The sequence below is a fragment of the Jatropha curcas genome, chromosome 9 (assembly GCF_041381405.1).
Source record: "Jatropha curcas cultivar XTBG-Jc1 chromosome 9, XTBG_Jcur_1.0, whole genome shotgun sequence".
Lineage (NCBI taxonomy): Eukaryota > Viridiplantae > Streptophyta > Magnoliopsida > Malpighiales > Euphorbiaceae > Jatropha > Jatropha curcas.
In genome coordinates, this window is record NC_143159.1 from 1,534,236 (window position 1) to 1,558,137 (window position 23,902).

Below are 23,902 nucleotides of genomic sequence, written 5' to 3' on the forward strand. Positions count from 1 at the left end.
TCTATTATATAAAGATAAATTAATGTATAATTTTTTTTTTAGGATCCATTAACGTATAAATAGTTATATATGACGGATACACATAAAAATTGGTTGTTTAAATAATTTTATTTCTATTAATAATAAATTTTAATCAATAAGGTGTTAATTAGAGTGATAAATAATTTTAATTCCTATAAAGACGATGATACAAGTTCAATCTTAAATAGTCTATTTTGCTAAGAAGGTAAAAACGACCCTTGTGCTCTGCACCTTAAATAATGTTATTATAAAGTTTTACTTCCCATCATATTACACTATTGAGGGTTTATAATTAAAAAACAAAAATCAATAAACAATAAAAAATATTTGAGAAAAAGAAGCTAAAGCAAGGTATTGTGGGTAGTAATAAGGTGGGGTTGAAGGGGTTCATAGGGGATGAGAACGCATGGGGTACCCACCATCTCCCCTCGTGCGCGCTATCTATCAATGGCGGCTCATCCCTTCAATTATCATCATTAATAACACGGTGCCAAAACAGTACCCGTAGATCATACTCTCTCTAGCTAGCTGATACATAGTGGGTTGAGGTTGTCTTGTCAGCTGAGTATGGAATTGAATACTTGAAGAATGTGGGAGACAACCAAAAACATTTGAAGGGCTATTAACAGTTGACACTACGTCTTTTAAGGACCCCCTTTTGGTCCCATATCTACTAATTGTAGGGCCCCCTTGTGGGCCATACCCCTCAACATTGCACTCCTTTTCCTTTCTCTCCCTCCGACTATATTTATACCATCACACTCTTCCTTTGCTCTCCACAACTTCCCTTCTTCCTATCAGTTAATTGTATTGTTTTGATCTTAGCTAGTTTTGTGTTTCTTCAATGGCGGATACTGGAGGTTCTGTCTCTTCAAGGAGAATGTGGTGTTCAGTGCCTGAAAGATTCCAGCTGCACTTGGCCATGTTGGCCTTGCAGTTTGGCTACGCTGGTTTCCATGTTGTTTCTAGGGCTGCCCTTAATATGGGAGTTAGCAAGCTAGTTTTTCCAGTTTATAGGAACATCATCGCTTTCCTTCTCCTTGTTCCATTTGCTTATTTTCTTGAAAAGTAAATATTAAACCACTCTAGATATACTTATTATAGCTTAATTACTCTTCATTTTATTCTGATGATTTGTACGATATTTGACTTGCAACTTTTCTTTCTTCAGGAAGGAAAGACCAGCAATTACTCTCAACTTCCTCATTCAGTTCTTTCTTCTGGCGCTTGTAGGGTATGAATAAAATATCAAAACATTCGAAGAAATCAAAGAAAATATTTTATTTTCTCTCATGCATGCTTAAAAATAGTAATTTTTTTTAATCTTATGTGAGCAGAATAACTGCAAACCAAGGTTTCTACTTGCTGGGCTTGGACAACACCTCACCAACCTTCGCATCAGCAATTCAAAACTCCGTCCCGGCCATTACCTTTCTTATGGCAGCTTTGCTCCGGCAAGCCCCTACTCTTTATCTCTCATATAAATTTGTGGAAGTGGGATCTATTTAAAATATCCTAACAATATTTTCTCTTTTTTGTTTGTTATATATTGCAGGATAGAGAAAGTGAGGTTAAACAGAAAAGACGGAATAGCAAAAGTACTGGGAACTATCTTCTGTGTAGCAGGGGCCTCAGTTATCACTTTATATAAGGGTCCAGTCATATACGACCCAGCTCCCTCGCTACACAGACCCACACCCATGTTTGTTTCTCTTGGAGATGCTAAGGGCAAAAACTGGACCCTTGGTTGTATCTATTTGATAGGCCATTGCTTGTCCTGGTCGGGTTGGCTCGTGCTGCAGGCTCCGGTTCTCAAGAAATATCCGGCCAGGCTATCTGTCACCTCTTATACATGCTTTTTTGGGCTTATACAGTTCTTGATCATTGCTGCCTTTATGGAGAGAGACCCACAGGCTTGGATTTTTCACTCTGGGGGAGAACTCTTCACCATCCTCTATGCAGTTAGTGATCCTGCCCTTTGTCTCCTCTACTTAACTAGTTTTAATTAATAGATATTTTTAGTTTTTGCCTTTTTTTTTTTTAAAAAAAAAAAGAGGAAATGACATTTAGTCAAAAAGACCAAGGAGTTAGGCATTTGTATACAGCTTTGGAGACTCTTGAAAAGTCTGACGAGTCTTCTTCTATCAGAAACAAAAGGGTTAGCTTTTGAACATGTGCAAAACCAATTACTAACATGGTAGCTTTTCTTTTCTTTTTTTTTTTCAAAAGAAAAATAAAATAATATATAATTCCATGTTAATTAAACTTGTAAGCTTGCTCTTAGTTGTTATAAAAAAACATGATATGATATGATCAAGAAGTGGTTATACATGCAATAATTGAGAATGGAAAGGAATCAAGGGAGAAGGTTCTTTTTTAAAATCTAGTGTGAAAATATTGCAGGGAGTGGTGGCATCAGGGATTGCCTTCGCTGTACAGATATGGTGCATTGACAGAGGTGGCCCTGTCTTCGTTGCTGTTTATCAACCTGTTCAGACTCTTGTTGTCGCCATCATGGCTTCCATTGCTTTAGCCGAAGAGTTCTATCTCGGAGGGTGGGTCCTTTTTTCTTAATTATTATTTTTTCTACATATATTATATTAGTACTATTTTTCTTTTTTTAATTAATTTTTCAATATTCTTCTTAATTTTAAACTCAAAATTTCATTTTTTTTTCTGAATTTCAATTAAGACCTTTTTTTCAAGTCAATATTTTTCTAAAAAGTTATTTTATATTATTTGATTATAATATTAAAAATTAATTAAAAATATCATTTTTTTAAATTTATAAGACTATAAAAGTATTATGAATTATGAAAATTTTATGTTTTAAAAATTTATTTGTTCTATTCACTGATTAATAGTGTTAATGGTTGGCGGCGATTGGTAACAGTAGATAACAACCTATGTTAATTAGGAACAGTTGAAAATGATGATTACGTAATTAATTGAATAATAGATGTGTATTTACTAATTTGTAATATGTTTATTAAAATCTAAAAAATGTTTTTCTTTCTTAAACAGGAAAAATACTTGCCTTTCAAAACAAGACAAGAGCTTAAATTTTATTACCAAAATAAAAAAAGATAATAGCTTAATTTGAATTTAGTATAGAATTCATTCCCTCTTGTCGTGTTGACTGATGAAGCATTTTGAACATATCAATTCCGTGTCTTTACATGCGTCCCAACCGTTGGATTTGAAATATTTAAACTAATTTTGATCCAATATTTTCTAATCTGTAATAATGTAATCTTGAATTAGGAAAAGTATCTAGAGGTAACAAAGTGGCAGTGTGGTAATTTCAAATCATTAGCTAGGCTTGGTCAATTGGGCAGAGAACTGCTTTGGAGTACAAGTGCACAGGGTCTAAAAGTTTGAATCTTTTTTCTTTTTTTTGACTAATGTATTGTAATGAACGTGGATGTACAGGATCATCGGGGCAGTGCTGATCATTGTTGGGTTGTACCTTGTCCTCTGGGGCAAAAGCGAGGAAAAGAAGTTTGCAGCTAAAGAAAGTGCAGTGATCCAGTCCACTCCAGAGCACGCTAATCTCAGATCACAAGCACACATCAAGACTTCCCTCACTCAGCCACTGCTCCCTCCGTCAACGGAAAACGTTTGACCGACAAGACTCTGACCTTTCACTGGATTGTTGGCTGGAGAGAAGAAAATCTTAAAAAAAAAAAAACACTATTTTATCAAGAATGTGTGTGTATGAAGTTGTTCTATTTCTTTTTTTTTTTTTTTCTTTCTTTTTTTAATTTATTTCTTCCCTTTGGGTTAGTAGGAGGTTGAAGAAGGGGAGATTTTGAGGGGAAGAAAATGATTATCACTGTAACCCCACTTTATGCTTTTTATATCTTAAAATATGGTTTGTTTAATTTTACAAAAAGAGTAAGATTTGCACATTATGATCATCGGGTTCCAAATTCATCATGGTTCCAGTGGACCCACAATTTTTTATTTTATTTTCATTCGCTATAAAGAAAATTTATTATATTTAAATTATATGTAGTATAAACAAAAATTCAGTTGAAATTTGATATTTGTCTATAAAATTAATTATATTTAAATTAAACTATTAAATCTATTTTAAACACTATTTTAATAAATAGAGGCAACAAAAGCTTCCGTATACTGCATCATAACCTTTCATCTCCGTAATAATTTTGGTCGGCAAGTGATTAGATTTTACCATCATGATGTGTAAGCTAAGATGGACGTGAAATATGAAGCATGCCAAACTTGTAAGCTCAAGCCACTTGAAATTAGCTACGGTGCATGAGAGAGTCACATACATTGTTTTTTTTGTAACTTAAAAAATTTTTTTAAAAAAAGTTCTTTATAAATGAATGAAGAAAAATAATATTTGACCAAGCTCAGCAAGGGGGGTACGAGAATTTGTTAGAACATTGAACTTCTAGCAATTCTTGTTTGGAAATAAGCCAATAAAGAATGTTTGGTAGGCTAAATATATATTTATTATGCCAAATCCAAGAAACGGTCAGGCATAAGTAGCCATGTAACTTTTGGAATGAAAAGAAAGGTTCCATTCATAAGAATACAAAAGAGATCCAACCCGAGAAGTAGTGCCACTGCTCCCTTCCTCATAAGACTCTAAGACAAATACTACCTTTCAAGTTAGTGAAATCAAAGATTTGCTTATGAGATTGTGACAGATTAGACTTTATTAAAATTAAATATGATTAATTGCTAAAAATTATTAATTGGTTCCCAAATCCTCAAATTTCCAGATTCATGATCTTAATTTCTTACATGCTGGCCTTTTCTATGTAATCTGATGTTTAAAGACCATAGCAAACAGACAAAATTTTAGGTAAGATCGATTAAAAGTAGGATTAGGATTCACAATTATTATCATTTATCATATCAATATATAGCTTTACTAAAAGCCGTTATGATTTAATTTATAACGGCACACTTTTACTTTAATGATGTAAATCACATTCATTGTTAATAATTTCCTTTAAACTTTTCTTTCTTCATGCTTTTCAATTTAAGTTGTCTTTTTAAATTTGCCAAGTTTTTGAATCAAATTAATAGAAATAGAAATATTTTAAAAATTGTTTTTGATTTAATAAAAAAATTATTTTTCATTAATTTAGTCTATGAACTAACTCATAGATCGAGTGTTGAAAAATAATAACAATAAACTAAATCAATCATTGTTTATTATTATTATTTTTAAAAAATCTTTCATATAATTAATTTAGTGCATACTTCAATTTTTTTTTCCTAGATTTCTGAAAGTCAGAGAAAATGCCCAGAAATACAGTGGAAGTGAATAGGGTATTTTCCTGAAATTATAAAAATTTGAAATATATCATTGGAAAAACTTTAGATTCATGAAAATAAGATTCCATATTAAAAAAAAGAAAGATCGCATATTGAACAAGTAAATAAACTTGATTGATACATGTTGAATCCAGTTAAGGTAATTGCAATTTCGCTAGAAGGCTATGCTTTTATCATTCTCTTGTTTCACTGCTCTATCATCATTTTTCTCAGCAATATGCTCATCCATCACCCTTCCACTTGCGCCTCCTCTACCCTTATAACGCCAAGCAATCCACAAATAGACTAAGAAATTTATTCCGTTAATGGCAGCCAATATCCAGTAGAAATAATCCAGTTTACTTTTGTTTAGATTATTTCTTAACCATCCCTTTTCTTCTCCACCAGTTGCCTTTTCAATGATCTTAACTATTGCAGTACTTAACCAACTTCCAATCCCAATCTCACACAAAAACAATGCGCTACTTATACTTCTAGTTCCATCAGTTGCTTCATCGTAGAAAAATTCCAGTTGTCCAACATAGGTGAAAACTTCTGCTGTGCCTATTAAAAAATACTGTGGAAATAACCAAAACACGCTCATTTCTGATAGGCTAGAGCTGTCGCGTCTCCTTTTCTCCACCAGAGCAGCAGATGCTAGAGCGAAAATCGAAACAAATAGGCCAACACCCATGCGTTGCAATGATGTGAGGCCCCGGCGATGGCTTGTGTATTTACGAAGAACTGGGACAATCAATTTCTCATATAAGGGTACAAGAATGAGAGCATTGATGGTGCTAAAAACGGTGACGGAGCCTGCAGGAATTGTGAAATTAGAGGTGAGTTTTCTGTCCATAATGGTCGCTTGACTGGTGAAAAAGGTTGCAAGTTGAGCAAAGGAGATGGAAAGAGCAATTGTGGATGCAAATACTGGGAGGATTCTGATTATGGATTTCAATTCTTCTACTTGTGTCACTGTGCAGAGTTTCCATCGATTCTTTGTGTTCAGTTCAGAGTCTGTTATAACTGCTGCCTTGTCCAAGAACCTTTTCCATTAATAAAGAAAATCAATTGATTAGTACTAGAAGAGTGGAGAAGTCTAAAAAATAAATTGGAAAGATTTGAATTTTAACACATACTTATATTGGTTGGTGTGTGGAAGCTTGCGAGCACCCTTAATATCAGATTCTTCAGTATTAACCTCATATAGCTGGATTTGACTTCCCAACTTAAATCCTCCAAGATGATTTCTTACAGACGCCACAATGACTTGAAGAAACCTTGTGAAAGGGCTCCCCATAGGCTTTTGGAACCGATAATAACGTGTCCCGGCAACTAAAATGATGATAGAGACAATCATAACTCCGGTCGGCACCCCGAAACCCCATCCCCATCCTTTTTTTTCTTTTACATATACCAAAACCGTTACTCCAAGCATTGCTCCCATGTTTATGGCAAAGAAGAACCAATTGAAGAATGAAAATTTCTTGGTAAATTCTTCGTCATCTGCCTCGTCGAATTGGTCAGCCCCGAATGATGATACACATGGCTTGATGCCACCCGTGCCAAGGGCTATCAGGGCTAATGCGAAGAAAAGGAATGTGTTTTGTTTGTCAGTTGCTTTTACGCATGGCAAGGCCTCGCACGGTGGAGGACGGAGGGTGTGTACGGTGGCTGACAGTGTTAATAGTATCATCCCCTGAAATATAATTTCGGTGAGAATAATAAAACCATATTAGTCGCAATTTGGTCCATAATAATGAAGTAGTAAATTAAGGCTTCAACCATAATAATGCTGCTACTTACCACTCCATAAATGAAAGAGAAGACGATGATGGTCTTGAATCGGCCTAGATAAGCATCGGCTAGAAATGCTCCAAGGATTGTAAGAACATAGGCAGCTCCTACCCAATCCGTCACATGAGTAGCAGCAGATGGAAGCGACTGATGCATTTCAAACACCAGATAAGCCACCATGTTCACTGCTATTGCAAAAAATGCTAACCTTTCTGCCACCTCATTCGCTGCAATACAATAAAAAAAAAAAAAAGGAAAATTAATCTCCGAAAATGACAATTTTTGCAAGTAATTAAATCAATCAGCTTTAGGTAATTCTATACCAATAATAAATGGAGAGGCTTTCCATCCTCCAGTAGTTCGCTTGTCTGCAATTCGACCTTGAAAGTCAACACAACCGTTGCTGACCAATGTGGCTGACAGTGTTTCTTCCTGCAAATAAAGACTTACTAATGAGTTCATGTAATTAATTAAAGAGGGCTCCATACCTAGACCAAAAGAAAAGCTATCAAAGATGTAATTTTACTTTACCTGCCTAGTTTGGTACTGATCTTCTACAAATTTCTCCATGGATGGTTCCATAAAGGATAATGGATCATCAGAGGGCTGCTCAGTTATATCCATTCCAGATCGATACAATGCAGTCTCTATTATTTCTGCAAGTATTTGAAATGGTCTATTAGAGTAGGTGTTGTCCCATAAATATTACAAAGGCCAGCTTGCTTACTATATATATATATATATATATACAAGTTTTGGACCTTTCTCTTAAGGTTCTGTTTGGAGCATATGCATGTGGTCGCCGGCCGGAGAGATAGTTAAGACGTTAAATATGTTGCTGCCTTAGAGATCACACACATGGAATGCCAATAAGACGTACAGTAAAGCAAAAACTGGCAAAATTTTACTGACATACTCGACCGTGTATTAGGACCTGTTCAAGGTGGCCGCCCGAGCTTTTGTTATCCAGAAAAACTTCCGCATTTTAACTTCAATTCCAGAGAAACGACAATTAGTATGACTTGATAAAGATTGTCGTCAATTTTCAAAATCTTCAGAGTGGAAACGAGCCGTCGTCCTATATCATAATTTTGGGCTCGAGTCAGGGCCGACAACCCAGTTACTATTAGAAGCTTCTCTAAACTGATCCGATCAATTACTGCTGGGTTGGGCGTTTCTCAATCCACCATTAGTTCATTATTCTTAAGCAATCAATTATGGGCTTTTTTATATTTGCGTCGACTTTGTTGCTGGCATATTCCTCTTCGTCTAGCTAAGTCGAGGTGCATATTCCTTGGAAGCCGTGAATATTCCAAGTCAAACTCAGTATGGTAGGTCGTCATACATACAAATTGAACAGCCGATACGTTTCTTTTTCATTTGTAGATAGAATGGTCATCATTTTCACAATTTATGACAACTAACTTCCAATCAAAGTATGGATTTTCTTCCCTCATTTTAATATTTTATTTAAATTTGTTCGTCGAGTTTTAGTGGAGCTAAAGATCATCTCAGAGTAAAGATGGGAGAGTTGAGGTCGGATACTGCTGCTGCTGTTTTTCTTGCTCTTGCTTTTGTTTTTGTTCAAAGTTATGCAGAAATTTCCATTGGTAGAAGAACAAGCAGTTTTGTAAGAACAGATAATCTGTCTCTTGATATGCCTTTAGACAGCGATGTCTTTAGAGTGCCTCCTGGTTATAATGCTCCTCAGCAGGTGCCTTCCTCTGTTTCTTTATTACTTAATTACTGTCAATTAAGTGCATAAACTTGGATTTCTGGTTTCACCTGTATAAACTTGCTGTTGTCTGAAAAAAAAAGGTGCATATTACACAAGGAGATTATGAGGCAAACAGTGTGATTGTCTCTTGGGTTACTCCAGATGAACCCGGCTCAAGTTCAGTGCAATACTGGGCTGAAAATAGTGAAATCAAGAATAGTGTAGAAGGTTTGGTTGTGAGATACAAATACTTCAATTACACTTCTGGTTATATTCACCATTGCACCATCAAGGATTTGGAGGTATGTACTTTTAGGAGTTTTTTCCTTTTGGCTTTCAGAATATATAAGAACAAAAATCAATAATTGCTTCTTTTTTTTCCTTCCAATTGCAGTTTGACACTAAATATCAGTATCAGGTTGGAACCGGGAATGCAATCCGGCAATTCTGGTTCGTAACCCCTCCTAAATCTGGTCCAGATGTTCCTTATACTTTTGGCCTTATAGGTATTGTTATTAGTTTTTCTTACTTTTATTAGAGCGATTATGTACCCTTTTGAACTAGCTTCTGTTTACTCTAGAACATTGTCTGATTAACTTTAATTTATCTTTAAAATTAGATGTTTTTAAGTTCGGAATGAGTTCTACTCAATTGCTTATGAATAAATTTGGAAATACTCTAATTTCAATTTGAAGGTGAACTAAACAAATCCTATGACTTTATCATCTTACTGGATCTAGTATTTCTGAACAGGCGATCTTGGCCAAACTCATGACTCCAACCGAACACTTGCTCATTATGAGTTAAGTCCAATAAAGGGACAGACATTATTGTTTGTTGGAGACCTTTCCTATGCAGATGATTATCCATTTCATAACAATATAAGGTGGGATACATGGGGAAGATTCATAGAAAGAAATGCTGCCTATCAACCTTGGATTTGGACAGCAGGGAATCATGAACTTGATTGGGCTCCTCAATTTGTACACTTCTAAATCTCCTTTTTCACTCATTAGTATTCAAAGGGTTTTTAAATTGCTAAACAAGGGCATGGTACTTGATGTTCTTGCAGGGCGAAAGAAAACCCTTCAAGCCTTATTTAAACAGATTCCATGTCCCATATAGAGAATGTGGCAGCACTTCTCCTCTTTGGTACTCCATCAAGAGAGCTTCAGCTTACATCATTGTCATGTCCTCTTACTCAGCTTTTGGTAATCATTTAAGTTTTCAATTATAGTGTTCATTATAACTTTTATTTTGAAATTTTGTGGAGAAGCTGAAACTTGGTTAAAAACCTTTTTAAATATAGGGAAATACACTCCCCAATACAGATGGCTAATAAATGAGCTGCCTAAAGTGAACAGGAGCGAAACACCATGGCTCATTGTTCTTATGCATGCGCCAATGTACAATAGTTATGCACATCATTATATGGAAGGGGAAACCATGAGAGTGATGTATGAAGAATGGTTTGTGAAATACAAAGTTGATGTCGTCTTTGCCGGCCATGTTCATGCCTATGAACGATCTGTAAGTGCAACTTTTCTCTTTAAACGTTGAACTATTTTGTGTGTTCTGCTATGTGGACATTAGTCTGGTGAACTATAGATATGGTACAAAATATGAATATGTTTGTGAGGAAATTGTTGGGTTGAGAAAATAACTAGCAGCCAATATACTTTGATTTACTATAGAAAAGAAGCATATATAACACTTGGGGATATCTTTTACATTGCAGGAACGTATATCAAATATTGAATACAATATAGTAAATGGATTGTGCACTCCCAAAAGTGATCAATCTGCTCCAGTTTACATTACCATTGGAGATGGAGGAAATCTTGAAGGACTAGTGACAGAGTAATTTCCACTGTTATTATCATCGTTGTTGCTGTTATAATTATTAAGTTTCTTGTTAGACTGCAGAATTAGTTGGAATTGTGATAGTTGTTATTCTTTGTTAATTATCCAGAATGACAGAGCCACAACCAAGTTACTCAGCTTTTCGTGAAGCCAGCTTCGGTCATGGTCTTCTCGATATAAGGAACAGAAGTCATGCCTTTTTCTCTTGGAACCGCAATCAGGATGGCTATGCCGTGGAAGCTGATTCTGTGTGGTTGATTAATAGATATTGGAGCTCCTTTGAACGATCACCCACGGCCGCATTATGAAAGAGAGAATCATTTTGTGATTCTCATTCCTTATGTATCAGTGTTTGATTATTTATATATACAGATATATAGATGGAGGTGGAGTGAATTTTCTACGCATGGGATCTGTTCCGACCCGTTCGGGTTCAATTAAATGGACTCTTACACGGGGGTATGGACATTATTCTCTACGGATTTGAATTGTGGCTTCCAGTGTCCACATATATGTAAATCCATTTTTTAAAAAAATTAAAATATTAGTGAAAATTTTATTTGAGCTTAGTATTCTATACAGAATACAACAACTCTAATTAAATAAAATGATTATTGTCATTTCATCTCGCCCCTTTTGATTTAAATATTGATATTCTATCCGCTAATGCTAATAATTAAACGATCCAAGCGACAAGGAAGAGTTGGTTCTGAAAGTGTAGGAGTGTGAGTCCAGCATCTTTATCCATGGTGCCTTACCATGGTGACTCTATGGATGAAGTAAGGCTATTGGAGGCGAGAATAGCATGTTAAATGGCATATGGACCAAGAATATGAGAAAGGCTTTCCGCCGCTCCAGAGCCGGGATGCGGGACCCGGCCCTAGTGAGCTAGTGCAGGCATCATGTCTATCAAGAGGGACTGATGTCTCCATAGAGGAGTTCTATGGACACTATAGGGCCGAGGATTTCTATGGACACTATAGGGCCGAGGGCCTATAGTGCGCATCTCTCCTCAAGTGAAAGTTTTAGTATAGGCAGGACTATACCGCCTGGGATGCCCGAAGGCATTGAGCCCACATACGGTAGTGCGAGATCCTTGGATATGCATTGTGAGATGAGTCCTACACGCAGAAAGGATGCCAAGACCCTTCGGATATGCATGACTGGCCTAGGTTATGAGTGAAGTTTAGGCGCTACACGCGTGCCAAAGGCTCCGAGATTCTAGCACCGTGACAGAAAAACAATGAAGACAAGTGGTGATCTATTAATCTGCCTGGAAGATATTGCGGATCACTCTCTTCCAACAATTTTACATTTAACGGTCACTCTCCCTTGATTTTTATTTTAACCAGCATTGACCGTCTTTCCCAAATATTAACTAGTAAAAGTTCGTTAGAAGAAACTACCTGGAAGTTGAATAAAGTACTTACAAGACTGCTTCAGAATTCATTTTGGTTCTTTTTTTTTTATTATTATTGTTATTATTTATTATTTTTTCCATATTTTTTGGATGATTTTCTTTTAGATATTAGAGTTTTAAGATATAGCTTGCAATCACATATATATATCACTGAAATAAAGTTTCATGCCAGACGAAGTTGCCACAACAAACAAACTAAAAATTAAAAAACAATAGGTTTCCCTTTTTAAAATCTTTTAGTAGTATAATATATATCAAACTGTTACTAGGTCTATTATGTTACATACATGACCAGTATCAGGGTGTATCACACAAAGTAGAAGCACGTGATTCATGGATACCTGCACGTGACTCATGGGTATATGAGGGGGGTGGGGAGAGTACAATGAACAAGAGCCACGATAAAAGACCAGAAAACCCTATGTGGCTACATCGTAGCTTTCTTTTTTCATCAACTTCAAACGCATGGACACATGGAAATTTACATGCACCATGGAGTGTGCAACGCGTCCCATCCTGTTACATCCATCAGGTTACTTGCAAATATTCCGGTGTCTTCCATCGCCGGAAAATCTATTGACATTGCTGCCTCTGCCCAAATTGAATCATCAAATAATGGCAGATTCACGTTCAGATTTCCCCAGAGGTCATCGATCCCTTGTTGATTTTGCCATAAATTTGCTTCCTCTTCTACCACTGTCCCATTTGACTCCGTGTTCGATGACTCGTGGGTATATGCTGGTGTAACGTCATTAGTCCTTATAATCGGGCTGCCGCTTGATGATGATGGTGATGAAGACATAGTACTCGAATTATGCTGTCCTTGAGATTGATTTCCCATTTGGATTTGGGCAGAATGGGTTTCGACTGGAAAGCGGCTATTATTGTTGGGGTGCAACTCCGGTAGGTTGAGCTTGGCTTCGGGACCATATAGTTTACGAGCAGCAGCATCGTAAGCCATTGCAGCTTCGTGAGAGGTGTCAAAAGTACCGAGCCAAAGACGGGCACCGCGATTGGGTTCTCGAATTTCAGCAACCCATTTTCCCCAAGTCCTTTGGCGAACACCTTTGTAAGTGCAGAGAGCATTTTCTGGGCCTCCTTTGCCTCTCATGCACCCTTTCCTTGAACTAGCCTGAGCAGGCTTCCTCAGCTGTTTTTTCTCTGGAATAGTACTATTAGTCATGATTGATTTAGACATAAATCTTTTCTTTGTTTTTTTTGTCCTCTGTCTTATGTTTTTGCCTTCCGCACGAAGAAGAAGAAATAAATGAAAGTGATAAGCAGATTACCGAAGGAAAAAGTAGGAATGGTATTTATATATAAAGCAGTAAGGAGGAGGGATAAGTGCATCCCATTAAGAAAGTAATGAGGCAATATAAGGAGACGTGTCCTATAATGGGTTTGGGCTGATACTTGGCGAGAGAACCAGAATGATCGTGTCCACAGAGATTTCTCTCATGAACACACTTGGCTCTTCGAGTTTGTCCGTACACAAACTCAGGTGGCAACCAGGGGCGACGAGAAGTATACATAATAATGTTCTTCTTCCTTTTATTATTTTATTATATTTTTCTTTTGCAGAGTGTTGTTGATTTTGGTTGGATAATGGTCAATTACTATTGGAGACGGTTGGGGTTAAATCGGTTGGGGATAAGAACATATTGCAGTTCCCAAAAATCTACTAAACTATACGACATACTTTTAACGGTTGATTGATACGTGGGAGCTCCCGACTCTCATGAGTTTGGTCTTGGAGACTGCGTGTGAAGGTTAAGGTATGGATCAAAATTTAGACTTGGTTTTCTCAGAAAAAAAAAAAAAAAAAAAAAAAAAAAAAAGCCTTGGTATTCATGCACCACCTTGGGACCCACATGCGAATTTCCTGATACAAATACGTACCGTACACTGCATCTCTCCCACTCAGACAGACAAGCCATGGACTCGATTTCTGTACCTTACTAAAACTGTTCATGCACTTGAGCCCTTCACCCCCCCCCCCCCCCCAACCCAAAAAAAAAAAGATTAGGTCTCAGTGCAATGCAAGAACCCACATGTTAAATGTGAATTGCCTTCACAGGCCAAATTTGCTTTGCACTCCCTCTGGACATTAAAACAAGAATTCACTTATATCATCATCTTAATTCATGAGCTGTTGAGATAACAAGATTTGGAGTTTTTATAAATTCAATTCACCATGTGATGTTTGAGCAACAAATGTGCAGCTATAAAATGGCAAGCAATTTGCTCAAATATTTCAATATCTTTTTTGGTGCTGCCCCTTTTGCTAGTTCATATAGCAATTCTATATAAGCCTTTGCCTTTCTCTGCCCTCAATATTTTTACAAGATTCAACAAATTTCCTAGCGTTTAGCAATAGCAGTAACGATACATGTTGACCTTTTTTCTACATAAGCCTGTAAACAGCCCGGCACAGTGTACTGTAGACAGCCTTGTACACATTTACAGATGCAAAATTATGGTAAACATCGCAGAGAAGCTAGTGAGAAACCAGCCAAATCCTATAATCTACATCACCATTACAAAGATTCATGATAGGATTACAGTAGGCACCAGGATGTATAAATGTATCTGAAGTTGGCAGCTGAGATGTTGCAGTTCTGCTCTTTCACATCTCTGGACCAGCACTTGACATGATTCACAATGTTGTCTACCAATCTAAAATCATGGTTTATGTCAGCAAACAAACTGGCTGCCCTAGGTGTCATAGAGACATTTTGCAAAATGGTTGCTGTCATGGTTTAGGAATTGGTTTCGAATGCCTCGTTATAATCCCTGCACTTCTTTAAGGCAGCCCTTATCTCCTTCAACATCTCATTTACCCTTATGCCTTTCCTGAAAAAACAGCCAGAACAAAGAGTTTAGAAGAAAATTATTGGATAGCTTTCAACTTAGTAATAGTCAGTAATTTTCTCCGAAAGAGACATTATTGATACTCCTGCAAGATAACCTGTAGCATAACCTGTAGCATTACTAGGTAATTGTCACATGAATGGGACATCAACAGTTAGTATAATGACATCGTTGCCATAAGCAAATCTTGACTTTAGCACGATTCATTGTATATGATGATACTAAGAAAATAAATAATAAAAAATAGGATCGATTATATATAATAATGATGATATTGGGAAAAGAAATAATTAAAAAATGGGATGCACAACGATTTCTCTTTCATCTCCCAACAACAAAAGCCAGGAATAAGAACGATACAAGCATGCCATGCATGTGCATATCTACAGTAGTAACAAACCCTCTTTCATATCAAGCATAGAAGTAGTTAAAGCATTGAATAATGCGTGCACATTGAAAGGAGAAAAAGAGAAAAGGGCTCCAATTTCTAAACAGGGAAAGAGGCACTCAAGATAAGCCGAGATAATAAAGTTCCAAATATAAGGAAGCTTAAGCTCACTCTGCCGAGTCAACTCTAATGGCTGGTCATTGTTTCCCTGAGGCCCTGGCATATATACCAAAGACCACTAGAAGTCTTGCAATGTCTAGGAAAATTGGAGCAAAAGAAACAAGCAACAAACTTACAGAACACTGACACCCACAACTGCAAGAGGGGCTGGATAATCCTCAATCATTTTATCATTATTATCTCCATTAGAGATCTGAGAAGATAATTTATTGGCAACATCATATCTTGTGGAGGTATGAAATGCATCATTAACCACTACTTCTTGCTCAGAAGGTACTTCATCACGACCAATTCTTGAAATTTCTTCAGCCAATGATGAAAGTCTATCCCTTGCCTAAAAGAACAACCATGTATATCTTAAAATTAAAGGAAGATCATACGACAGTGATCAAGCATTAGTAAGGATCAATATCCAGGGGCCGAAAAATAAAAAAAATAAAAGAAACCAAAAGTAAAACTGGGGTTGAATATGGATTTTTTTTATAATATATATAAAATTCAGGGGAGAAAATTGAATTTTGAAAATTTTCGACAGGCCAGGGGCAGGCAAAACATAAATATTTTTGAAAAAATATATAAAATTTAGAGGTGAAAATTTGAATTTTGAGAAGTTTCATCAACATAGATCCACCCCTGTCAAGATCTTATGTCAAGGCTGCATATAGACTTACCTCAGGAAGATCAATCTTATTTAGAACCACAATGTATGGTCTTTCAAGGTACTCAGGATTGTACATCCTCAATTCCTACAAATTGCTAAATCAAATTAGAGTTGTTTAATAAAGGAGATAGATCTTCACTTGAATATATGCAAGCAACGCTAATTCATTAGCTAAGATTATATTAATTTTATAAACTTGTATAGCTTAAGGAAACAAGTTAAAGAGAATCCATGATCAAGCAAAATGAGCATATGCTAAGCAGAAGATATACTTCTTTGACAGTTATATAATCATTCACAGGGTCCTCAGCAGCTGCATCAACAACATGGACCAATACACGGGTCCTTCTAAGATGCCTCAAGAAATTGCGACCAAGACCCTGAGGAATGAGAAGATTTCAATTTCAGTAACTAGAAGCTTTAGATAAACTGCTGAACAAGATGTGAAAAATATAACACCTTTCCCAAATGAGCACCTTCTACAAGACCAGGCAAATCTGCCAATGTTGCTTCAGATGAATACATCCCTGCCCCTAAAGTTGGATCACCGTCAAGGCGCCCAAGATTTGGCATCAACGTTGTGAATGGATAATCAGCAATATCAGGTTTAGCACGTGTTATGGCTGCCAAAAGGGTGGATTTTCCAGCATTTGGAAGACCCTACAAAAGGCAGGTAAATCTCTTAGAAGGATGTAACAGGTTTTTTAATATTAATTGTGATATAATGTATAATCCATCTAGTGTCGGCCGTGAAATTTTGATTAACAGGTAAAATCAGAAGATTTTGGAACTGGTAGTGTACTTAAGAGTAACAAAAAAAGGAAATAAAGAACACTCACAACTAAACCAACATCAGCAACAACTCGTAGAATCAACTCCAAACTAACCTCCTCACCAGGCTGACCAAGAATTAGTACCTGAGAAAAGTATAAAGAAAATCAGCATTTATAAAAGAGGAACATCAATAGTGCATGCTGGCAATTCATTAGTGTCAGTATTGGTATTATATACCTCTATAATAAATTTAAAAATTCATCAAAAACTATAAAAGTATTTGCTGTCTGAAATGAAAAGGTGAATTTGCTGCATTTTCATCATAAACACTGTTAGAATATATGAACCAGAAATGCCTGAGTAAACAATTTCACAAGTCAACCAAAATAAGAACACCAAATAGTTGTTCCAACCGAAATAACAGAAGAGCAGTCTGCATGATTCCACCCCATTATATGTATTTGATTCAAATGAAAATAACTAGAAGACACAGGCTGATTAGATAAACATTCTAATCCAAAGAACAGTTTGAATGACATCAGCTCAAGAATAGGTGTGGCAATAAATGCATATGCATTTCAAAGAATGTTCAATAAAAAAATAAAAAAACCCACTTTCTTTACCTTATCACCGTCATCTCTCAACACATTTGTGGTTAAAGTCATTAATCTTTTCCTTCTATGTTCTGGTACTTTTAGCAAGCTAATCTGCCAAAAAAAAAAAAAAACTAGCACAAAGAACTTGTAAATCCCTTGCAAAATTGAGAGTGAATGTCTAGCATTAAGCTGAACGGTACCAATATTCAACGCATCCATTAACTGTTAAACAGAAAAAGCCTTTTGGACTACAAATACAATAATTTTATCAGTAAATTCTCCAATTCTTCCACAACTTCATGAACTGAAATAGTACCACATTCAACCAGCATGAATTATCATATGGTAGGAAAATATAAACTATGGGAAGAAAAGAAAGAAAAACGAACCGTTCTTGACACATTTATTTAGCCAAACAAAAGGAATAAAAATTCACAAAAAAGCACGAACATCTCACCCCTCCTTGCCCACCCCTTGCAACAAGTATTTCATCACCTGGTTGGGCTAGATCAGCCAGTAGCTTCCCTCTTTTATGCTTGACGACTGTGCCTGTCACATGCCTAAATATGGTAAGCTAAGATATATAATATATGAGAACACCTTCATTTTCAGTCCATTACCAAACATGTTTGGCGTATTCTTATGATTGATAGAACAATTCGAGAATTGTGGGTAAAACATCTAACTGTACATCAATTCTCTAGAATCTACACATTTACATGCAATGCAAAATATAGGAAAGATAAACATTTAGAGAATAATGTACAAACCTAAAGGCACAGCAATACGCAAAGTTGGAGCAGCGAATCCATCATGCAACTGGGAGGTTAAAACGCCCATACCATCGACATTTCCACCACGTTTTGCATTAAACGAGCTTTTTGTGTGGAACTCCAATAAAGAATCTTTCCCCTCGTCGGCATAAACCACTATATCACCTCCATGCCCACCCATAGGAAGAATAAGCGACCCATCAAAATCTCTTTTGTATGAGCTCTTATAGCTTGTCTTGTCCTTGTCCCAGCTTCCCTTGGACTTGGGAGATCTCTGATTAGGCATGCTAAGTATTGCACCGTGGCCCCCGTCGCCCGAACGAACTGTGATTATTACCTGATCGAAATACTTGTGAGGTTCTCTTACTAAGGAAGCTAAATTTGCCGAAGGAGCCTCTTTGGGCCTAGTGACTCTGCACTTAATCGTGCAGTGTCTGAAAATATCATAATTGCATTTACGCTGACAACACCTAAACGTAAAAGGAATCAGTGTAGTCATCTCTTCCATGAGAAAAAAAGAATATATTCTAGGAGAAAGGATAAAGTTGCTATCATTAGGAAAACGTAGAAGTGAGGAGAACTACAATTTAGAAAGTGAGCAAAATTGGAAAGAAATTTAAGGAGCTGAAGCGAAACAATACCGTTTAGGTAGAAGATGACTGAAGAATAGCTTATCATTTCCAAATTGAAGGCTGAGAAACGAGGATGATGAAAGACCTGCCACATTCGCCATTATCGCCGAGAAACAGAGACTGGAAGAGAAGGCGGGCCAAGGGTTTTAGGCGGGGACTGGCTCTTAGATATTTCAGGTTTCGGCCCATTTGGAAATTGGCAAACTGGGCCAGTTTTGTTATATGTAAGCCCAGGGGTCAATTGCGATATTTTCAACCCCAAGGATCCGCCGTATAATTTAAAAGGCCGAAAAACGAGTGGTTTCGTTTGACTTCTTGAGCCGACGTCGTTTGGTACCTGTGTAGCGTGCATTACAATAGCCCAAAACAACGAGTGGTTTTCCCATCCAATTCAACTAGGCCGCTGATATTTTTTGGCAAGTGGTCATCCCCGGATAACCAAGGCTTACATGTTTACTCAGTAATTAACAGCGTTGGAAGCACATTAGCCTATCATTACCGTTTACCAATAAGATTGTGGTGTAACTTCACCACTTTACCTACCAAATTTACATCCCCATCCAAGTTAACATCCCAGAAAGAGACAATCCAAATGGAACAACAGGTTCAAATGTTATCGATAAAGTGGATGTAAGAACCCAAAATAAATATAATCATTCAAAAATTTATAAGTGGTTTTCAGATGATAACATGTTATATATGAATATATTTACAACCACACAACTGCAGGCAGCTTTTGCCTCACGAGAGTATCATTAACTATTTCCCCAAGTTTTTCCCACATGAGAAATGAATGATATGAGATGCAGAGTCTTTGAATCTCGATCTTGCTTCATTAAACAAGATTCCTACCAAATCAAAATCTGAAGTTAGGCTACAGAATGATTTTAGCTCCTACAGTCGCAAAATTTTAAAAGCCATCAGATCATCAAATCCACCAACTAAAATAAATCCAAACTGTGCAGAGCTGAGCATTGCAGCCAACCATGAACGAGGCATACCTCACCAGATACAGGGACACCCAGACACATGAGAAGCCTACTTGGAAACTTTTACAGATGTGAAGGCATCGGTAATGATTATCTACCAAAACCATATGATGGCAATAAGATGCTTAAGTAACCCTGGTTACCCTTTGCCAGACTATCTGATGCATATCCACAATCTAGCCTTTGAGAAAATCCTTCAGAGAAAATGGTTGAAGCCCATCCTAAAAATGTGCACATTGAAGTTGTCAAAAATAAAGTATTAACAAGTGAGAAAAGTAAAGCAGTATTTTGTGTATAACATAATCACAACCCACGCAATCAAAAACATTAACAATCTTTAAGCTCAAAACAATATAAAAAAATTATCACAATCAGCATCATCGTACTAATGTATGAAACTATTTGAAGAAATATAATAGTCCAAAAGATAATAGTAGTTGAAATATTAGCAACATCGGTAGGCACACTCCACCACTAAAATTTTCAACCAAAAAAAAAGAAAAAAAAAAAAAAAAAACACCCACTGGACCTTACCTTGCCATGATCTTGATTTAAGGATTGCCTCACTACAGTCATCTGCTGTATCAGCCTTTCCATTGCTGTATAGCTTGGGCGGTTTGCATGAGCTTATTTTATTGAAGATCCATGCATAAGCAGTGAGATCAACAATATTGAACCGGGAAGCAATCTAAAAATAATAAATACTACACATGGAATGTAACACAGGAAACAAACCAAGAATAGCTCGATTCAAATTATCCACAACTTGCTGCCGATACTCCATGCTAAGCAGATGAAACATTGGGGATTTTTCAGGTTCTTCATAAGCAAGCAAAGCCATAAAGTCCTGCAGCAATAGAAAAGTCTCTTCTATTCTCAAACAAAGTACTGGAATGAATGTAGTACATATGCAAAAAATGAACTGACTATGAAGAACATACTTCAAGCTTTTCAACATACTTCTGGACTTTCCCAAATGGAGTCAACTTCGTTTGAGCAAATTCCAATGCTTCTGTGCTGCAATATAAATAGAAGAATTTAATACTAAGAAATGTGGAACTCATGAAATTTTAAATACCTCTGTCTCATAGTCATAGACTCACCACTTCCTAGTGCAGACTAGCTCAATGAAATGAAGACTCAAAAGATCAAAATGCAAGTCTTTGTTAATTTCTAGCAAGTCATGCGCCAGCTCTTCCGTCAGTTCAATGGCCTTAAGCACATTTCCCTCTAATGCATAGCGAAAAATTCCTGATTACATTATGTATAGTTAGAACCACCATAATCAAGGACATAACTCTATATGGCAAGTAAATCAAAAAAATCGAATCAGGATGTTTATATAGACAAGAAGTACCATTGCAATTGAATGATAGCATATATAAACAAAGAGAGTTAGGAGCCGACACTTTATCCCAAAGATAACCATGAAAAAGAAAGCATAACTAACAAATCCAAATAAAATGTCTTGTGGCAAATATAGACAAACTCAAAGCAGGCATGATATTGGCAAGTTAGCAACAAATAAAATGTGGATATAGGCTCAAACTACTCCAATGTGCATATAAAAAGCCACCCAAGTCCTTTCAGTATTCTGTCTCTCCATGTTGAAACACTTTTGAATATATTAGCAAGTACAGGTAGACATATCCATGAAATATTATTGGATGCAAGTTAAAGCCCATAGAAGCATCTCCAGAAAGTATTCTGCTCACACATACTGACATAACCAATGATTTGCAAAACTTCAACAGAACCAGCGTAACTTTAACTATAAACATGCACTTATGCAGGGTAACCAATTTGGAGACGCTACAGATCATCAACTTTTCGTCATGAAAGTATTCTTTTCCTAGAAAAGTTGAATATCTTCACATACTTTTTCGTTTTTCCATGTCCTGAACACAATCGGCAGGCTGCTTCATCCCCGTACATGAAATAAAGGATTCCACAGTTTCTTTATAACAATTATGCACCAGATATGAGAGAACAACATTGTGAATGTCATTGTCTTTGATGGCCTGTAAACAGTAAGATGAAGGTAGCACGTAGGCATTAAGAGATAAAGCAATCTTAGAAGATATAGAAACAAGAACATAAAATACATATATATTTTTTGGCTATGGAGCCATATCATGAAGTTGGAACTTTTGGGGAAAGAAATGAGCACATATATAAGGGTTTCTTCTTGTTGAGAAATTTAATGGCATAGCAAAAACAGCTCACACAGACTTAAACCAGCACTCCTGAATGCAATTTGCCATCAAGCATTAATTCACATTCTGCAAAAAATAACAAGCCCGTGTGCAGAAATATCATAGACATGAAAGAACCAAAAAAAAAAAAAATTATACGCCCGAATTATGTCCATACATACAAAGGCCTAAACATTAATGCTTGGAAGCCAACTTAATTTCACATACACTGAACATATTGAAATTCACATAGTGTGGCAAAAATCAGCTGAAATTCATGTTCCTGAAGCACCTGATAGTACATGCTTTCATATGCAGAAAAGAATCACACAAAACAAAGGCCTCCACAAAGCGATTGTTTCACATAGTCAGCAAATATTAACCACTTGTAAAATTGCATTGAATAAATTAAACTTATTGATTAACAGTGACAATATCCGAGCTGGTAGTTGAGTGTAGCTATAAGACAAACAATAGCTCAAATTAGAACGAAGTTAGGGTTTTGATAACCAATCCATATAGGTCAACGACTTTATGTATAATTGCAATGCGGCCAAAGAGAAACCACTACAAGCTCTAGAAGATTGTAAACAATCTCAAGAAGCCTGTATGGGATGAAGAAAGCCGGAAAGAAAAGGAAAGAAAATCGAAAAAATACTTACAACTTGTTCATAGTGGCGAGGATCGACGTCCATGATAAGGAAACCTGATTGTAATTAAGACGAAAACCAACTGAAAAGAAGAAGGATCCTAAGTTGGTGGTATTTATTGTTATCTGGTTGAAGAAATAATTAAGAAGTGATCGCAGTGAGAGATTGGAGTGGAAGACAGTGTTATATTAAGTTTAGGAGAAGAATTGGAATCCCTATCTTTGGATTATGTATCCAAACTGCTGCTGTGGTCTTTGGTTCTTCCTGTGCCTTTGTACACGTGCCTTGCTTCTCTTCCTCGAAGATTTCTCATTCGTTCTTTTTTCTTTATCTTTACTTTTCTTCAATTATTTTAATTAATCTCCCAAGAAATCATATTTTAATTTTTTTTTTTTATTCAACTCGTTTAGAAGCATTCATAAATTAATTTGTATTTTATTGAGATTTAATTTATTTTTAAAATAAACTGAAGAATGCATTTTTGCATTTATTTTATATATTTAAAAAATATTTAGGTGTTGTCATGTGAACAAAACTTTCATGTTTGCTAGGACTATATTAGCGTATCTGCATTGCTGTATGGTACCAAATTCAATAGGCTCCCGGCCCTGACCTATTGGTGCCCAATCTCCAGCCTATATATTTTGTTTGCGGCCCATTACTCATAATGTTTGCTGTCCATTAGTCCATTGGTATGTTAACCAATGACCATGGTCTCAGTTGTGTTAGGGCCCAAAACACACAACACCAGTCACAACTCTGGTTATTTTCGGTATTCAGTTATTTGATTTATTTGACTATATATATATATATATATAGAAAACATGAGATTGATCTATCACAAATCACAAGCATCCACCTTTTATTGAATTAAATTTAGAACTGTTTTTTGAATTATACCATTGGTCAAACGTTAATATCTCTACTTCTTCGGATGTAAAAAAACAAAAACGAAATGAGAAACGTTAATTAAAGCGCGGAAGAAAGTGAGATTGTAAATTGCCCCTCGTGTCTCATCTAGAACACTGAAGACACAGTTAGAAAAGTAAGGAAGTCCTATGCTTTGTCTCTTTCCTT

The 23,902-nt window shown here is 36.2% G+C and overlaps 6 protein-coding genes across 9 annotated transcripts; 2 read left to right on the forward strand and 4 right to left on the reverse strand.

Moving 5' to 3' along the window:
• Positions 1-784: 784 nt before the first annotated feature.
• WAT1 (Walls Are Thin 1) lies at positions 785-3,916 on the forward strand. The gene is made up of 6 exons (XM_012216566.4): positions 785-1,089; positions 1,193-1,255; positions 1,359-1,475; positions 1,577-1,982; positions 2,425-2,576; positions 3,454-3,916. The coding sequence occupies exons 1-6, from the start codon at positions 866-868 to the stop codon at positions 3,644-3,646; spliced, it is 1,155 nt and encodes a 384-aa protein (XP_012071956.1). The 5' UTR covers positions 785-865; the 3' UTR covers positions 3,647-3,916.
• A 1,473-nt stretch (positions 3,917-5,389) lies between these two features.
• On the reverse strand, positions 5,390-7,851 carry LOC105633927 (protein NRT1/ PTR FAMILY 8.1). Its single transcript, XM_012216624.4, has 5 exons — positions 7,648-7,851; positions 7,440-7,548; positions 7,126-7,343; positions 6,459-7,018; positions 5,390-6,365 (listed from the first exon to the last, which is right to left on the reverse strand). Exons 1-5 carry the CDS (start codon positions 7,738-7,740, stop codon positions 5,495-5,497), a joined length of 1,851 nt encoding a protein of 616 aa, XP_012072014.2. The 5' UTR covers positions 7,741-7,851; the 3' UTR covers positions 5,390-5,494.
• A 496-nt stretch (positions 7,852-8,347) lies between these two features.
• Positions 8,348-11,260, forward strand: LOC105633867 (purple acid phosphatase 2). Its single transcript, XM_020679204.3, has 9 exons — positions 8,348-8,447; positions 8,611-8,830; positions 8,935-9,135; positions 9,228-9,339; positions 9,587-9,816; positions 9,906-10,044; positions 10,143-10,363; positions 10,572-10,693; positions 10,806-11,260. The coding sequence occupies exons 2-9, from the start codon at positions 8,639-8,641 to the stop codon at positions 11,002-11,004; spliced, it is 1,416 nt and encodes a 471-aa protein (XP_020534863.1). The 5' UTR covers positions 8,348-8,447; positions 8,611-8,638; the 3' UTR covers positions 11,005-11,260.
• A 1,058-nt stretch (positions 11,261-12,318) lies between these two features.
• LOC105633866 (dehydration-responsive element-binding protein 2D) lies at positions 12,319-13,645 on the reverse strand. Its single transcript, XM_012216563.4, has one exon. The coding sequence runs from the start codon at positions 13,312-13,314 to the stop codon at positions 12,598-12,600; it is 717 nt and encodes a 238-aa protein (XP_012071953.1). The 5' UTR covers positions 13,315-13,645; the 3' UTR covers positions 12,319-12,597.
• Positions 13,646-14,339: 694 nt separating this feature from the next.
• LOC105633865 (putative GTP-binding protein OBGC2) lies at positions 14,340-19,153 on the reverse strand. Of its 3 annotated transcripts, none has more exons than XM_012216561.4 (10): positions 19,001-19,153; positions 18,357-18,829; positions 18,044-18,135; positions 17,614-17,697; positions 17,056-17,133; positions 16,676-16,876; positions 16,489-16,596; positions 16,227-16,301; positions 15,672-15,889; positions 14,340-14,969 (listed from the first exon to the last, which is right to left on the reverse strand). In XM_012216561.4, the coding sequence occupies exons 1-10, from the start codon at positions 19,090-19,092 to the stop codon at positions 14,876-14,878; spliced, it is 1,515 nt and encodes a 504-aa protein (XP_012071951.1). In that variant the 5' UTR covers positions 19,093-19,153; the 3' UTR covers positions 14,340-14,875. The 3 variants fall into 3 exon arrangements, with proteins under 3 accessions (XP_012071951.1, XP_020534798.1, XP_089582057.1); XM_020679139.3 differs by having other exon boundaries at positions 18,357-18,696; positions 19,001-19,138; XM_089725931.1 differs by lacking the exon at positions 16,227-16,301.
• A 467-nt stretch (positions 19,154-19,620) lies between these two features.
• On the reverse strand, positions 19,621-23,114 carry LOC105633863 (LisH and RanBPM domains containing protein). 2 transcript variants are annotated; one of them, XM_020679140.3, is made up of 8 exons: positions 22,838-23,114; positions 22,207-22,262; positions 21,860-22,001; positions 21,084-21,231; positions 20,922-20,997; positions 20,716-20,827; positions 20,515-20,606; positions 19,621-20,201 (listed from the first exon to the last, which is right to left on the reverse strand). In XM_020679140.3, the coding sequence occupies exons 3-8, from the start codon at positions 21,903-21,905 to the stop codon at positions 20,157-20,159; spliced, it is 519 nt and encodes a 172-aa protein (XP_020534799.1). In that variant the 5' UTR covers positions 21,906-22,001; positions 22,207-22,262; positions 22,838-23,114; the 3' UTR covers positions 19,621-20,156. The 2 variants fall into 2 exon arrangements, with proteins under 2 accessions (XP_020534799.1, XP_012071949.1); XM_012216559.4 differs by lacking the exon at positions 22,207-22,262 and having other exon boundaries at positions 22,838-23,113.
• Positions 23,115-23,902: the final 788 nt, after the last annotated feature.

Bases quoted from the DNA above. Each gene is read 5' to 3' on its own strand.
- WAT1 (XM_012216566.4), top strand. From the start codon at position 866: ATGGCGGATACTGGAGGTTCTGTCTCTTCAAGGAGAATGTGGTGTTCA. The intron at 1,090-1,192 runs GTAAATATTAAA...TTCTTTCTTCAG, and splicing joins TTTGCTTATTTTCTTGAAAA to GAAGGAAAGACCAGCAATTA. The intron at 1,256-1,358 runs GTATGAATAAAA...TTATGTGAGCAG, and splicing joins TTTCTTCTGGCGCTTGTAGG to AATAACTGCAAACCAAGGTT.
- LOC105633927 (XM_012216624.4), bottom strand. From the start codon at position 7,740: ATGGATATAACTGAGCAGCCCTCTGATGATCCATTATCCTTTATGGAA. The intron at 7,344-7,439 runs GTATAGAATTAC...ATTGTATTGCAG, and splicing joins AGCCTCTCCATTTATTATTG to CGAATGAGGTGGCAGAAAGG. The intron at 7,019-7,125 runs GTAAGTAGCAGC...ATTATATTTCAG, and splicing joins TCTCTTTCATTTATGGAGTG to GGGATGATACTATTAACACT.
- LOC105633867 (XM_020679204.3), top strand. From the start codon at position 8,639: ATGGGAGAGTTGAGGTCGGATACTGCTGCTGCTGTTTTTCTTGCTCTT. The intron at 9,136-9,227 runs GTATGTACTTTT...TTCCAATTGCAG, and splicing joins GCACCATCAAGGATTTGGAG to TTTGACACTAAATATCAGTA. The intron at 10,364-10,571 runs GTAAGTGCAACT...TTTACATTGCAG, and splicing joins TTCATGCCTATGAACGATCT to GAACGTATATCAAATATTGA.
- LOC105633866 (XM_012216563.4), bottom strand. From the start codon at position 13,314: ATGTCTAAATCAATCATGACTAATAGTACTATTCCAGAGAAAAAACAG.
- LOC105633865 (XM_012216561.4), bottom strand. From the start codon at position 19,092: ATGGCGAATGTGGCAGGTCTTTCATCATCCTCGTTTCTCAGCCTTCAA. The intron at 16,597-16,675 runs GTGTTATATTTT...CTCATTCCTCAG, and splicing joins AAGGTGCTCATTTGGGAAAG to GGTCTTGGTCGCAATTTCTT. The intron at 15,890-16,226 runs GTAAGTCTATAT...TTGTTCTTTTAG, and splicing joins ATAAGATTGATCTTCCTGAG to GCAAGGGATAGACTTTCATC.
- LOC105633863 (XM_012216559.4), bottom strand. From the start codon at position 22,870: ATGGACGTCGATCCTCGCCACTATGAACAAGTT. The intron at 22,002-22,837 runs GTAAGTATTTTT...TACTGTTTACAG, and splicing joins CTCGCCACTATGAACAAGTT to GCCATCAAAGACAATGACAT. The intron at 20,998-21,083 runs GTGAGTCTATGA...TTTATATTGCAG, and splicing joins CTAGTCTGCACTAGGAAGTG to CACAGAAGCATTGGAATTTG.